The 13,722-nt window shown below is 43.0% G+C and overlaps 1 protein-coding gene across 1 annotated transcript; it reads left to right on the top strand.

Annotated features, from left to right (window-relative positions):
- The first annotated feature begins 214 nt into the window (after window positions 1-214).
- Window positions 215-9,752, top strand: LOC137437403 (leucine-rich repeat transmembrane protein FLRT1-like). Its single transcript, XM_068131719.2, has 3 exons — window positions 215-290; window positions 1,558-1,678; window positions 6,055-9,752. The coding sequence occupies exon 3, from the start codon at window positions 6,069-6,071 to the stop codon at window positions 7,947-7,949; it is 1,881 nt and encodes a 626-aa protein (XP_067987820.1). The 5' UTR covers window positions 215-290; window positions 1,558-1,678; window positions 6,055-6,068; the 3' UTR covers window positions 7,950-9,752.
- The last annotated feature ends 3,970 nt before the right edge of the window (window positions 9,753-13,722 follow it).

Genomic DNA, 13,722 nt, shown 5'->3' with positions numbered 1-13,722 from the left:
CCGTGTATTCTTCCCTCTCGCTGCTCCCCCTCCCCCCCAGTTCGACCGTTCCTCTCTCTCACCCCTCCCTCAGGCGGGGTGTGTCACGAGGCGCTCCCGCAGGCTTCCCATTGGCGGCCGAGCCGCGCGCTGGGCGGGCCGGAGCGCGCGGGCCTGCAGGGGGGCGGCTGAAGAGCGCGCGACTGGTGCAGAGGCGTCCAGAGGCGCGCGCGAGCTTGAGCCGTCCGACCGCGCCTCGCTCGGAGCAGCGACCAGGGAAAGGATCCGGGAGTTCCCTCCGAAGCGGAGCAGTGAGTACCCGGCGGAGATCCTTAGCGCAGCGTGACGCTACAAGAGCTTTAAACACCGATCGGGCGTGTTTATACCTTTAGTCTTGCTGCGGTCAATCCTCGATGTGCTGGTGCTGCCATTGCCTTGCTCCATAAATACAGCATTCGGAAAGTTCTCTCGGGTTTCCTATCATGTTTTCCTGAATACGAAACACAATTTGACGCCAAAATCCCGATGTTGAGCAATTTGCGCTCTCTTGGGAGATTCTTCCAGTCTTGCGAGTATTATATATATTTTCAATTAATGTCGCTGTTGTTGTTTTTTTTCCCGTCATGCGGCATTTTAATTGTCACTAAGCAGGAGAAAATGACAATCCCTAGACGGCGTTTCGGATTCCCATTGAAAAGCGTTCGTTTATTCGACGCATTGTGACCGAGGCATTCCCATCGCGAGAATGACATTTGTTGCATCCATTGTGAAGCAAATGAGTCGTTGCGCGGGGCCCGGGTCGTTAAAACGCGTAACTGTTTGGATAATGTAGTGTAACCCCACAAATCATGGTGATCAAAATCCTCTTGATGGGATTTCCACCAGACTGGGTGGGATCGGACCCATAAAGAGAGAGCGGGCGAGTGGCGATGCGTGGATTCTGATGGAAGGAAACGCGTGTTGCGTGTTGTTGCTGCCCGGGCAACCACCGTTTTGGTTGATGTTAACTAGTCATTGATTAGTGTCAACAATTTATGAAACACCGAACGCAAACTGTGGGATTTGTCACCAGACCGGGTGGGATAGGACCCATAAAGAGAGAGTGGCAATGCGTGGATTCTGATGGAAGGAAACGCGTGTTGAGTGTTGTTGCTGCCCGGGCAACAACCGTTTTGGTTGATGTTAACCAGTGCTTGATTAGTGTCAACAATTTATGAAACACCGAACGCAAACTGTGGGATTTGTCACCAGACTGGGTGGGATAGGACCCATGAAGAGAGAGTGGCAATGCGTGGATTGTGGTGGAAGGAAACGCGTGTTGCGTGTTGTTGCTGTTTTGGTTGATGTTAACCAGTGCTTGATTAGTGTCAACAATTTACGAGGCCACCTCGAAACACCGAACCAAACTGTGGGATTTGTCACCACCGGTGCCACTAATTGCCCCTGCCTGTTGAGATTGGGACGCTCAAGCACCCGATGGTACAAACAGATAATCTGAAAATGCCCGTCGTAAATGTGCTAGCCACTTGAAACAACTTTCTCACACCTCGCTCCCCATTACCCTGCCACCCCCTGCAGACTTAGCCGCGTCTTGCGTGGAAAAACAACGAGCTACGGACCACCTCAGCTGTGTCAACACAAGTTCCCTGCAGTGGCCGCGGGGTACGAGGCTCCTTGCTTCCCCGGCCGGGGAGGAAAGGTGAGACGCGCGGAGGAAAGCCGGCGGCATTGCTGTTTAGGGGATAAATCCTCCATTTGAAGTCCGCTGGTGGGACGACGTTACACTCCGTACTGTCTCCTTGAAGCTTGAAGAGCTTCCTGACGTCTTAAGGAATTCAGGCGTCCTTCAGTGGTAAATGTACGGGATAATATTTTAAAGTTGAAACATTTTAGGTTTTTTGGGTCTCGTAACCCGTTTGCGTACATATATATTAGTTCATAAAATTTTATAAATGTAACTAGAAATGTTATAAATCTTTTTATTCATGACACTCCTGCATAATTCAGAACTCAACGAGGTACTTCTGAACTTTCTGATAAACTTGAAGAAGTTAATTTTATTTTTCATGGACAGTACTGCCATCTAAAAGGACCGAGTGTCAATCTATGTAGGGCTGCAATAAGAATGAAAATACAATTAATATTGTACAATGAGATGTATATGAAACGGCAGTATGGATGAGGATTTGAGGTTAATAACCATTTTATTGAAATGAATATCCTTAGGGCCTGGTAGGATAACTTAGAGGTACATACACCCGCCACATACACTAGAGTAGTAGTAGTCTGTTACGACCCTTAAAGTTTTTCGAAATAATTGATTTTAATTCTTATATAAATTATCTGTTAATAATAATTAAAGATTATCTGTTAAGATATTTGTATTTCTGACAAATGTAAGTAAGTAAATAAATCTCTATTGCGTGTTGATCATAAAGGTAGGCAAGGGTAAATGTGTTAGTGGAAATCAGAGCAATAAAGCCAAAGCACCAGCCACCTATTCAATGTAAACCCACCTGACCCATTGCACATGGGCACCATATCCGGTTACAGGTTCTATTCCCACCTGTGGAATGTTCTGCTGCCGCTCCTTTAGTAAAGCAGCTCAGGGTAGCAGGAATGGATTGCTCCATGAGGTGTCGACCAACACTCCGCGCGTGGGATTCCTGCGCGGTGTCTCGGGCTGAACCTTTTGGTGTGTGAAGGATTTTTCTTTTTTCCTTATTCATCCTCACTGTCTGAGTTTTGGTCTTTGTGAGCAACCACAGACAAAGAGCAGGTCTTCCTCTGAGAGTGAAAGGCCTTGTGTGCGGTTCATGGGAACTGTGCGGAGAGGGCCACTCTCGTCGCATGAATGTAGACATCTGTTTGTTCACGACATCTCTCTAGTTGTTGCAAGTCGGTGTCTGATTGCTAACAAAATGGTGTGAGAACAATTCAATGTCTCTTTGCTTTTTGTCATGGTTTGGGTGTTAAAGCCCTTTCTCCGCTATCACCATGTTTCTACGTAGGCTCGAAACAAGATTGATCATTTATTGCTTTCCACTTATTGAAAAGTCATCTCAAGGCTTCCCTTCGGTTTTATACAATTGTGGCTTCTGCTCATCATGTTTGTGAGGGGGTGACAGTTTAAATACATTGGATATATTTATTTATTTTTTCCCTATCTACATTGGCATAAGGATGCTTACAGACAGAGCTCCATGAATGCTCCATGAAAGACAAGTTAATCTGGGAATTGGAACATGCTCCTATGATCTATATTCATCACGAGACAAACTTTCAGACCAGTACTCCCACAAGGCCTCAAACTTGTGCTGCAAAAGCATGGGGAGGATATTAATTTTGATAATCCAATACAAGTTTACAAACCTTCTAAAAGATCATTTCCTTCCTCTAAAGCCCAAGTGAAAACTTCCATCAAAACTGGTTAAAATATTTATTTGTTTATTTCACTTGGGCCAAGATTTTTCTTATCACACATGACAGGGCGAAGATATGTTTTCAAACGAATGCCACTCGAAGATAAAATATTTTCTTATCGATCATTTTTCACCAGGGCAGTTGATGGAAATGGCTTTTTTTTTTGCTACATCTGCACAAGGGTGTTTGGATGCCTGTCATCTCAACTCCCTGTGCAAGACTGTCAGCTTTGTTAATGGCCGACACTGGACTCTTCTAAGCGTCGATTGCAGAGGCAACTCTCAAGATGCGGACACAGAGCAGAGCTTCACCATTGAAGGAGGACTGTAGGCAGATGTGAACAAAGGAAGTCGAGTTGTGCAGGTGTGAATTGGTAGCTCAGGTTCACATAGGTAACACTTCCCAAGGCCCAATTCATCCTTTTCTGTCATTTAATCTAACCTTTGACTAAACCTTTCAGACTAAATGAATTTGGAAGCATAATAGCACGCAAGGCAAACTTCGAAAAAGCATTTCCTTTAAGTGATAAAAAGTGTTTTCTTTTTACAAAGTTGTAGTTTCTTTCTTTTTTTAGACGTGAGCTATCATTAATGTAAGAGTTCTCGGTCTCATTGGTCAGCATCAAATTGAACCCAACCTCGAGATGTTGTGTACGCTCGCTCTTAAGCTCTCGAGCAGCAGTGTGGCAATTTTCTGGTTTCAAGGCCCCATGTAGAATAAAAGAGATTCCTGCTTTTCTGTTGGATCCATGGAAACTGTGCACCGTGTGACTTTATGTAGCCACTAGGGAATGCTGAGGATTAGATGAGCTTTGAGCAGGCTGCTCAGCCAAGGCAGATTGAGGTGGCTTTGTAGAGAATCTGCCCCCTGCAACGATGAGTTTGTAGATTGTGGCATGTTCTCTGAAACGGTGCCTCTGCTGGATGCAGCCGCATCTACTTTGTCATGGCAGACATCATTGCAGTCAATTCCACTGAAAGTGCGAGTGTTTATGGTTAAAAAGAAAACGGCTACTTTGGATAATAATTCAAAATTGTTCTTCGGTTCTTGTGAATCCATCATGGCAGTGAAACGTGAATTACGTGCCGCCGTATTCGGTTCAAAATTGCCCGTGTTTGTAGAACAGTGACTGAGAGTATTGTGACAGGTATTGTATTGTGAGGTAGCCATAGAAGAAAGAAGAAGCCATCGAGGTTGTGGTCAGTGGCTCAAAGGATAAGGAATTCCACAGCCGTGGCACGTAACGACTGCAAGCTCTTGCCGACTAGGCCCTAAATCCAAGTATTGGCATCTCACACAATTGAACCTGCAGTCTGGGGTGGAGGGCATGGCTCAGAACACAGGTAGAAAGTGGATTATAGGAATGGAAATGAAAAGCTCAGAGGAGTAAGACCAAAGTCATAAACAGAGGTGGGAAAAGATGGATGGCCAGTGGTGGTTGTTCGAGAGACTCCAAAGGAGGTGCGGATTTTAACTGTGCAAATAGTTCGGTGGATTGAATCGTCAGGAAATATGTTACAGGCCTGACCGATCCAAGTCCAGTAAAATTAGTTTTGAATAATTTTACTTTTAATTTTACTTCAAACGGAGAGAGAAAAAGGAAAATACAAAATGTCACGAAAGGCCTGTACAATACCTTACAGATCCAGCTGACATAACAAATGGTTCTGTCCTTGTTGATTATGTTGTGAAACAGTCGATCTTAACAGCAGTCTTTTAGTAATAGTAGTCTTTGCTTGTTGCCTTCATCACCGAAGATGGACAGAAGTTATGTTTTTGCCCGTGTCTTGTTGTTTGTTTGTTTGTTTGCGAACAGGATATCTCAAAAAGTTTGGAAGGATTCGGATGAAATTTGGTGGTGAGGTTTGGTGTGTGACAAGGACTAATTGATTACATTTTGGTGAAGATCCAGACCTGGATACCAGAATCTTTTAAGTGATTATTCACCATTGAAAGATAGGGCCAAGAATCATACATAGCGCGATATCTAAATAAAGTTGGAAACAGATTCTGACAAAACTTGGTGAATGAGCTGGTTAGGTGACAAGAACGAGCCGATTAGATTTTAGTTCCGGTTCGGATCCAGATCCGGCCTATCAGGAGGAAACAAAACATAAACTGTTCAGCCTGGCGGAGGTATGTGCTCTACCGAGTGCTGTTCTACTTATTTCAATAATTCGTATGATTGTATATTTCCTTGAAAGCGATTAGGATTATGATGAAAACGCATTTGACCCAATGACCCACACATTTGTATTAAATAGTGTTGTATAGTTGTTAGCTTGGGAAACTCTAAGGTAAAACTTTTCACTGTTTCAAATTACTTCACCATTGTCATCGTAAATTTAAATATCGCTGGTTATTTTCATTCAGCATAACAAAACTAAAAACATGTATGGAAATGTTTATCGATGTCCTGTTTTTAATCATATCGAACTTGCTTTCCTGTTTTCTGCCTGAAAGTGATAGTTACTGCCTAAAATTAAAACTTTGTCATTACCAAGGAGTATCATATATATAAGTATACATATCCTATCATATCATATCATATCATATGAGTATCATATACATATGTATAAGGATATTCATATTGATGGGGAAAAAAACGAAAATTTATTTATCTTAATTTTAGATTTTTTTTTCCCCTCCAAGGGCAAGAACAAGCAATGGAGAAGACAGCGAGGCACTGGAAACACCCAACACGTCACTTTCTGCTGATTCTGCTTTTGGGCTTTTTGGCCGACGCAGTTGAAATGCCTTGCCCACTAGAATGCCGCTGCGATGGCACATATGTGTACTGCAATGACCGGGGTCTTACCTCGGTGCCCGCCGCGATGCCACAAAACTCTACTACGCTATTTCTGCAGAACAATGCTGTGACTGATGGAGGCCTACCCCCAACGCTGCGGCGCTTGTTGCAGGTTGTCACCATTTACCTCTATGGCAACCATCTTGAGGAGTTTCCTACTCGTCTGCCGACCTCATTGCGAGAGCTACACCTGCAGGAAAACAGAATTGCCGTGGTCCCTCGTGCTGCACTCGCCCGTCTGTCCTCACTCGAGAGGCTGCACCTCGATGACAACTCTTTGACTACAGTCGGGCTTGAGCCTCGGGCCTTCAGTGCTACTGCCTCTCTTCGTACGTTGTTTCTGTCACGAAATCTGCTTCGTGCTGTTCCACAAGATCTCCCATCACTCCTCGAAGAGCTGCGGCTTGATGAAAATCGCTTAGAGGAGGTTCCAGCTTCCAGTTTCAGCCATCTTAACAGACTTAAACGCCTTATGCTTGATGGCAACAGGCTGGGACTATCAGCTGGATTTTTGTTGCAAGGGGGTGGTATTGCCAAAGGGGCTTTTGCTGATCTTAGCAACCTCACTGAGTTATCACTGGCACGCAACGGCTTGAAGAGAGTCCCTACTCGCTTACCCGGGGCCAGCCTAGAGCGACTTTACTTGCAAGAAAATCGCATAACAAAAGTGCCCCTCGATGCCTTCTCCTCACTGTGGCAACTATCTCGCCTCGATCTTGGTGGCAATGCGTTATTATCACTTCCAGAAGGCATTTTCAGAGGCATGCATCGTTTGGCTCAGCTGTCTTTGCGTGGAAACCCGTTGCGCTGTGACTGCCACCTCAGTTGGCTTCAGCAGTGGACAGCTGCCCGTGTTGGCCGTACCACTGTTCGTGGAGCTCTTTGTCAGGAACCCAAAGCTGTACATGGGAAGCCATTGGAGCAGGCTGAATTGATGTGTTCAGACATTGTGGTGACAGTGCCACCCCGCAATTCTCTGACTTCAAATAGTCATGACAGGGCAAATAACAGACTGTGTCCAGAAATTATTTATGTTGAAGCAACAGACCATTCTGTGGAAATAGCCTGGACTTGTCCAGAACCGGCAGCAGCCTTTAGACTTAACTGGACACAGTTAGGCCCCCGTGCATCCATCAGCAGCTCTCATATACTTCCTGGTGATCAATCAAACTTTGCAGTAGCAAATTTGATGCCAGCAACAACTTATCGGGTCTGTGTGACAGCTGCACGGTCTGAACCTTCAAGCAGCCTTTCCCGGCCAGAAGCATGTGCGGAGGTGCGGACAGCTCCAGCAATTGCCACAGCATCCAACTCTTCTGTCCTTCTCAATCAGGAGCAAGCTCGTGGCACTGAAAAGGCAGCCGCCGGAGTCATTGGTGGCATTGTTGCTGCTGTTCTGGCTGCCCTTGTGCTGGCGGCCTTTGCTCTCTGTTTCTGGACAGGTCGTAGTTGTCGGGCATACAGGCCACCGGCTAGACGCACGCAGCCCGGTGTTTTTCTTGATACAGTGCCTGAAAAGGATGCATCTGTTTTAGAGGTGACTGGCAGCAGCTACGCTTCAGCCGTGCCTCTCCAGAGTGGTGCTCAACTCGTCCGTGACGAGTTCACCATTCAGACGGTTTTTCCAAGGCCTTCCTCGGGCCTTTGTGCCCTCAAGACTCAGCATGTGATGTGTCGTGAAGGTGAGAGAGGCCGGAGGGATAGTGGCATTCCTGACTCGGACCATTCTCAGACGTGAAAGCCATTGATTACTCATGCTGGCAAGCAATTGCTTTGCAATAGCATTGCAGACTCAGGGTGAATGACTTTGGGGGTGAAGCCTAAGTGTTGGAAGACATAAGGAGTGTCTCGTCCGTGGCAACAACAGCGTGGACCTAAGAGTATTTTGTTGTGAACTGTTGTAGTTTATGACGAACAAAATCACGTTTTGAAAACAGATACTTCCACAGTGTTTCATGACAACAGTATGACTGATTTTGGCCCAAAGAGTTAATGATGGTTTCAGGTGAGAGGCAGAGGGAGAGAGAGAGAGGGAGAGAGAGAGAGAGTGGCTTAGAGAGAGAGTTCCATCTATGGAATATAACTTTATATAAGAGCTCGGCAATGTTTGTAAGGGATTTGGAAGAAAGATCTGGAACAAAAGTCAAAAATATTTCAAGTTTATAGAATGCGGTTTTGCTGTTGTACAGGTATCTTTGAATTCCAGCTTTGAACGCATACAATTTGTTGTCTCTTCCCTAGGCAGTTTTGCATTGTCGATCGTAGGAAAAACTGTATGTTGCAAAGTGTGCGTATTTTTGACTCGGTGGTTTTTTAAAGGGGTTTTTGTACATTTTGTAAATTCTTATCGTATTGAAAGGGTAGTTGTTTCCGACTTACTTTTGATTTGCTTTATTATTATTATTATTATTATTTCTTCCTCTGAAAAATGCGTCGAAGCATGTTTTTTGTTTTTTTGAAACAATCATGCGAGGTCAGCAGGTGAATGCTATTTACTGAATCGTTGCTTTATACGGCAGCCATTTCCCAGTGAAATAAAAATGGGCCCTATTTTGAAGAAAGCCTGCAGGATGGCCAAAAAGTATTCAACGTCTGAGGGGCGACGTTAGTCTTGGGCAATTGTGGGGGTTGATTATGACCAAGTGTGTCATTGCCCCTCATGCTCTGCTCCAGAGGCGTTGGTTAGATTAGTGGTTGTTATTATAAGAACTGTGAATCACTTTTGAGAAGGAGAGAAATTGAATGCCTCCGGTTTTTCACTTGAGCAGATATGGTGACAAAATGAGCTGCTGTGGAGTTACACAACCTGTCATAACAATCCCGAGGAAGCAATTACATCTTTGTTTTGTCCAATGTGTTCCTTTTTGAATCATGGACTCTTGACCCAATATTTCAAATTCTAGGCCGAGCGTTGTGTATCATTCGTCAACTTAAGGGTCCTGCAGCCATTCCAGAAACTTTTGCTGCTTGCTCAGGTTGATGGTTGACACAGCAGGTCACGTATCTATATGGTTTTCTGTTGAAATCCTGCACAAGCCTTTCTCGACCGTGAATCTGAGCAGTTGCTAGAATTAACGATCACAGTGGATCACGTGAGATTATCAACCGGTTTAAAATAATTTATTCTCTCATTATCTCAGCAGTCCTCTGATCATGTCTTCGGTTGCCATTCTTTTTGAGAACCAAAAGAAGAGGAAAAGCAATGTGATGACAACACTCTCCGGGCATCATTATCGGTGGGCAATAAATACAAAATATCAACATCGCATTTTAATGGAAGTGTAACAAGAAAACGCTTTGCTCCTCTGTGGCTGCTTCGTCGTCTCTGTTTCCTAGGACACTGTGAACGTTCACCATTGACGCAGCAAACCGACGGAGTGGCATCGTGCCTTTCCGTGGGACCACGTGCGTGCTGTTGTTCCACAATATAAAGAAGCCTTGTTGTTTCATAAATGGTGGCTTTCAGCCCTGAGTTGTTGTGTGACCGGTCCTTCTATTCCAGGTGCTGTGTGTTGCTCTCTGCCTGTATCCCCTGAACAAATCGTCGAATAAAAACAAAAAAGGAAATGCAACACCATGAAAGATATCTGGAAATCTGATTTATTTTGACCTCTTCTTCGTAGTGTGTTTAAGTTTCTTTTGCTGGCTCCTTTGAGGCTAGGTGCTAGCTTTGACTTTGTTATCGGCAGGAGATTTGACTTATCTTAAAAAATTCCTGTCAACAAAGCCACTACGTGAGCAGAGGCCTAAACGTCTGTGGGATGTGAAACCCTAACCCTAACAGCTCCTTAAATAGCCTGTGGAAATGGGATCAGACAATTCATCTTCCGAAGAAAGCAGGCAGTTCACAGAAGCTAAATTATGACATCCAACAAGTAGTCAGCTGTCATAACTTTTGGCTTGCTTCAACTGGGTGGCTTTCCAGTTCGGGTAAACGAGGCTCCCTCCATGTTACGCCAAGCTTTGCAAAAGCGTCCCCATGGCCAGCAAGCTTGGACATATAATAGATGGCAGACAAGGATATATGGCAACCTTGGAATAAGAGTAATTTAAAACCATGAGTCTTGTGACGAGGCCAAACGCAACTTCTCTTAAACTAAGTCAACCCTGTCGGTCTGTGGCTAAGGGCATGAAAACGGACCTGTCATACCAGGCCTGACAATTTCGTACTTCATAGACCAAAAAATACTAGGCCTTCGGAAAAAATAATAAACTTTCCCGTCAGGCAATTACATATACAACTTCTCCGAATTCCAGCACGTATTTCATTCAAAGTAAAGATTCTCATGTGGTGTTATTCAGATGAAAAGGCATGTACGTAGGTATGGATGGAGAAAAGGAACGCCATGAAAATGCCAGAAAGATTAAAGTCATTGAATTTTGTTCAGGCATAACCTTTAGGAAAATTGACTCCTGGAGCAATAACATGGGTGTTTTATTTAACTCAATTAAGCACTTCACTAATAAGTCACATGTCAGGGTCCTTTGGGGTCTTTTGAGATGTTGAACGGAGTATGGAGTCTCATTAAGGTGTGTGTGTGTGTGTGTGTGTGTGTGTGTGTGTGTGTGTGTGTGTGTGTGTGTGTGTGTGTGTGTGTGTGTGACCGTTTGAGCACTCCTAAAAAAAAAACACATAAGGAAAGCATAACATAGTTAATCGTAAAACTAAACACCAACAACTAGTCTAACGCAGAGATGAAAGTCAGACTAACTCAGACTTGGTGGCGTAATGGTTAGAGCATTTGCTCTGAGGCTGGGAGTTTGGTGGTTCATCCACAGCCAAGTCATACCAAAGACTTGAACAATTGTGTGTGCTGCTTCTTTACTTCATACTCATAAATTCAAAAAGGATGGGGCCATAAATTCAAAAAGGATCTAGCACAGACAAGGCAACCATAGGTTGGTAATAACAACGCAGGCTTTGATGGGCCTATTGACCTCCTCCTGTGTCGAAGTTCTTTATAAGGAAACTTTTATTTATTTAAGACTATCAGTTGGTCAATATTTGGACCAAAAATTTCGCCAATCCACTGAGTTATATCAATAATCCCCAAAACTTTTCACAACTCCGTGCAAGAATCCTCAATGATAAATAAGAGGTAATCAAACATATCGAATTATGAGGGGTTTGTTAATTTTTTTTCTGACCAATTATAAATATTGAACTTATCATGTTGGAAAAAAACAAACACTTGGGGTCTGTTGCACTATTGTATCTAGTACATATATATTTACGCATTTCTATCGATATATATATATATGTATACAGTCGTGGCCAAAAATATTGGCACCCTTGCACTTTTTTCAAATAATGTACCATTTCTTCCAGAAAATTGTGAAATTAAAAAATATTTTGGTTTCCACATTTGTATTTCTTTGGTTTGCAATGGAACAAAACAAAAAAAGCTGAAACAATTACTAAATATTAGCTTATTCCAAACAGAAATCCTAAAATTGCCCGGACAATATTATTGGCACCTTTTAGAAGTTGTTAGAAATAATTACATTTCAAGCAGGTGATTCTCCTTTACTTCGCAATTGAATTCATCTATAATAATAATAATAATGCATTTATTTTATATAGCGCTTTTCAGGAAGCCCAAAGACGCTTTGACAGAGTGCAAAACATAATGCATAGCAAAACATAAAAACAATTGCAAAAAAAGAAGAATCAATAGGGAAATATTCAAAGCACAAAGGAGGGAGAAGGAGAGGAGATAGTCGGTGAGTTGCAGGTGCCTGCAATATAAAAATCACTAATTCAACCAGTTTGAATAGAGAAAAGGAGTCATTCTGCTGTTTTGTGTCACTGTGTGTACCACAATGAGCATGGAGAAAAGAAAGAAAACCAGAGCATTGTCTGAGGAGGTCAGACACAAGATTGCAGCCAAGCATGGACAATCTCAAGGCTACAATCTCCAGAGATCTTGATGTTCCTGTGTCCACCGTACACAATGTTATCAGGAAATGTAAGGCCCATGGCACTGTAGCCAACAATGACCCCAAACTCACTTCAAAAAGCACCCAGTATGGTTCAAGACAAAACTCTGGACTGTTCTGAAGTGGCCAGCAATGAGTCCAGATCTAAATCCCATTGAACACCTGTGGGGAGATCTGAAAACAGCAGTTGGGAGAAGGCACCATTCAAATCTGGGAGAACTGGAGCAGTTTGCACAAGAGGAGTGGGACAAACTGCCAGTAGAGAGGTGCAGGAAGCTCATTAATGGCTACAGGAAGTGCTTGACTGCAGTTAATTTGTCCATAGGCTACATATTTTTTGTGCTACCAAATATTAAGTCTAGGGTGTCAATAATTTTGTCAATGCCATTTTTTTTTAGTTTCTGATTTAAAAAGAGATATTAAGTTCTGAATCAAAAACAAAGGTTTCTGTAATATTAACAGTGAAATAAAGAATCGTGGAGACCAAATACTTTTGTCATTTTAAACTTATTTTTTGAGAAAATTGTGTTATTTGAAAAAAGTGCAAGGGTGCCAATATTATGTGTATATATATATATATATATATATATATATATATATATATATATATATATATATATACATACAGTGCCTTCAGAAAGTATTCACACCCCTTGACTTTTCACATTTTGTTGTATTACAACCTGAATTTAAAATGGATTAAATTTAAAAAAAATTGCCACTAATCTACACATAATAAATATACCCCAAAATGTCAAAAGTGGATTTGTTTTTTAAAGACTTTTACAAAATAATTATAGATGAAAGGCTGAAATGTCTTGAGTCAATAAGCAGGCACGTCGAAAGGGGGACCATTTGTTTTTTAAAAGTTTTTTGCTTTTCATTCGAGAAAGTTCCTTAAAAAGTTATGAAAGAGAGAAAGGGTGGGGGCCCCGAGTTTGTTTGCCTCGGGGCACATGCTGGCTTTCGATGCCCCTGTCAATAAGTATTCAACCCCATTGCTATGACACTCCAAATTGAGCACAGGTGCATCCAATTTCCTTTGATTATCCTTGAGATGTCTCTACAACTTGATTAGAGTCCCTTTGGCCAATTCAATTCATTAGACATTATTTAGAAATAAACACGCCTTTCTATGTAAGGTCCCACAGTTGACGGTGCATGTCAGAGCATAAATTCTACCATGAAGTCCAAGGAACTGCTTGTGGAACAGTGGGATATAATTGTGAGGAGTCATAGATCTAGGAAGAGTGTAAAACTATTTCTAGAGTGATGAAAGTTCCGAAGAGCACAGTGAGCTCCATCAATAGGAAATGGAAAGAATGTGGAACTACCCAGACTCTGCCAAGAGCTGGCCATCCGACCAAACTGAGCAACCAGGCAAGAAGGACCTTGGTCAGGGAGGTGACCATTTACCCAATGACCACTTTGACAGAACTACAGAGTTCTTTGGGTGAGATGAGAGAACCTGCCAGAAGGACAACAATTTCTGCAGCACTTCACAAATCTAGTCTTTATGGGAGAGTGGCCAGACGGAAGCCACTCCTGAGAAAAAGGCACACGACAGCACG

Source organism: Myxine glutinosa, chromosome 12, assembly GCF_964187855.1.
Source record: "Myxine glutinosa chromosome 12, kmMyxGlut1.1, whole genome shotgun sequence".
Lineage (NCBI taxonomy): Eukaryota > Metazoa > Chordata > Myxini > Myxiniformes > Myxinidae > Myxine > Myxine glutinosa.
This window is presented reverse-complemented; position numbering and strand designations above follow the sequence as displayed.

Excerpts from the sequence above, each read along its gene's own strand:
- LOC137437403 (XM_068131719.2), top strand. The coding sequence starts at position 6,069 with ATGGAGAAGACAGCGAGGCACTGGAAACACCCAACACGTCACTTTCTG.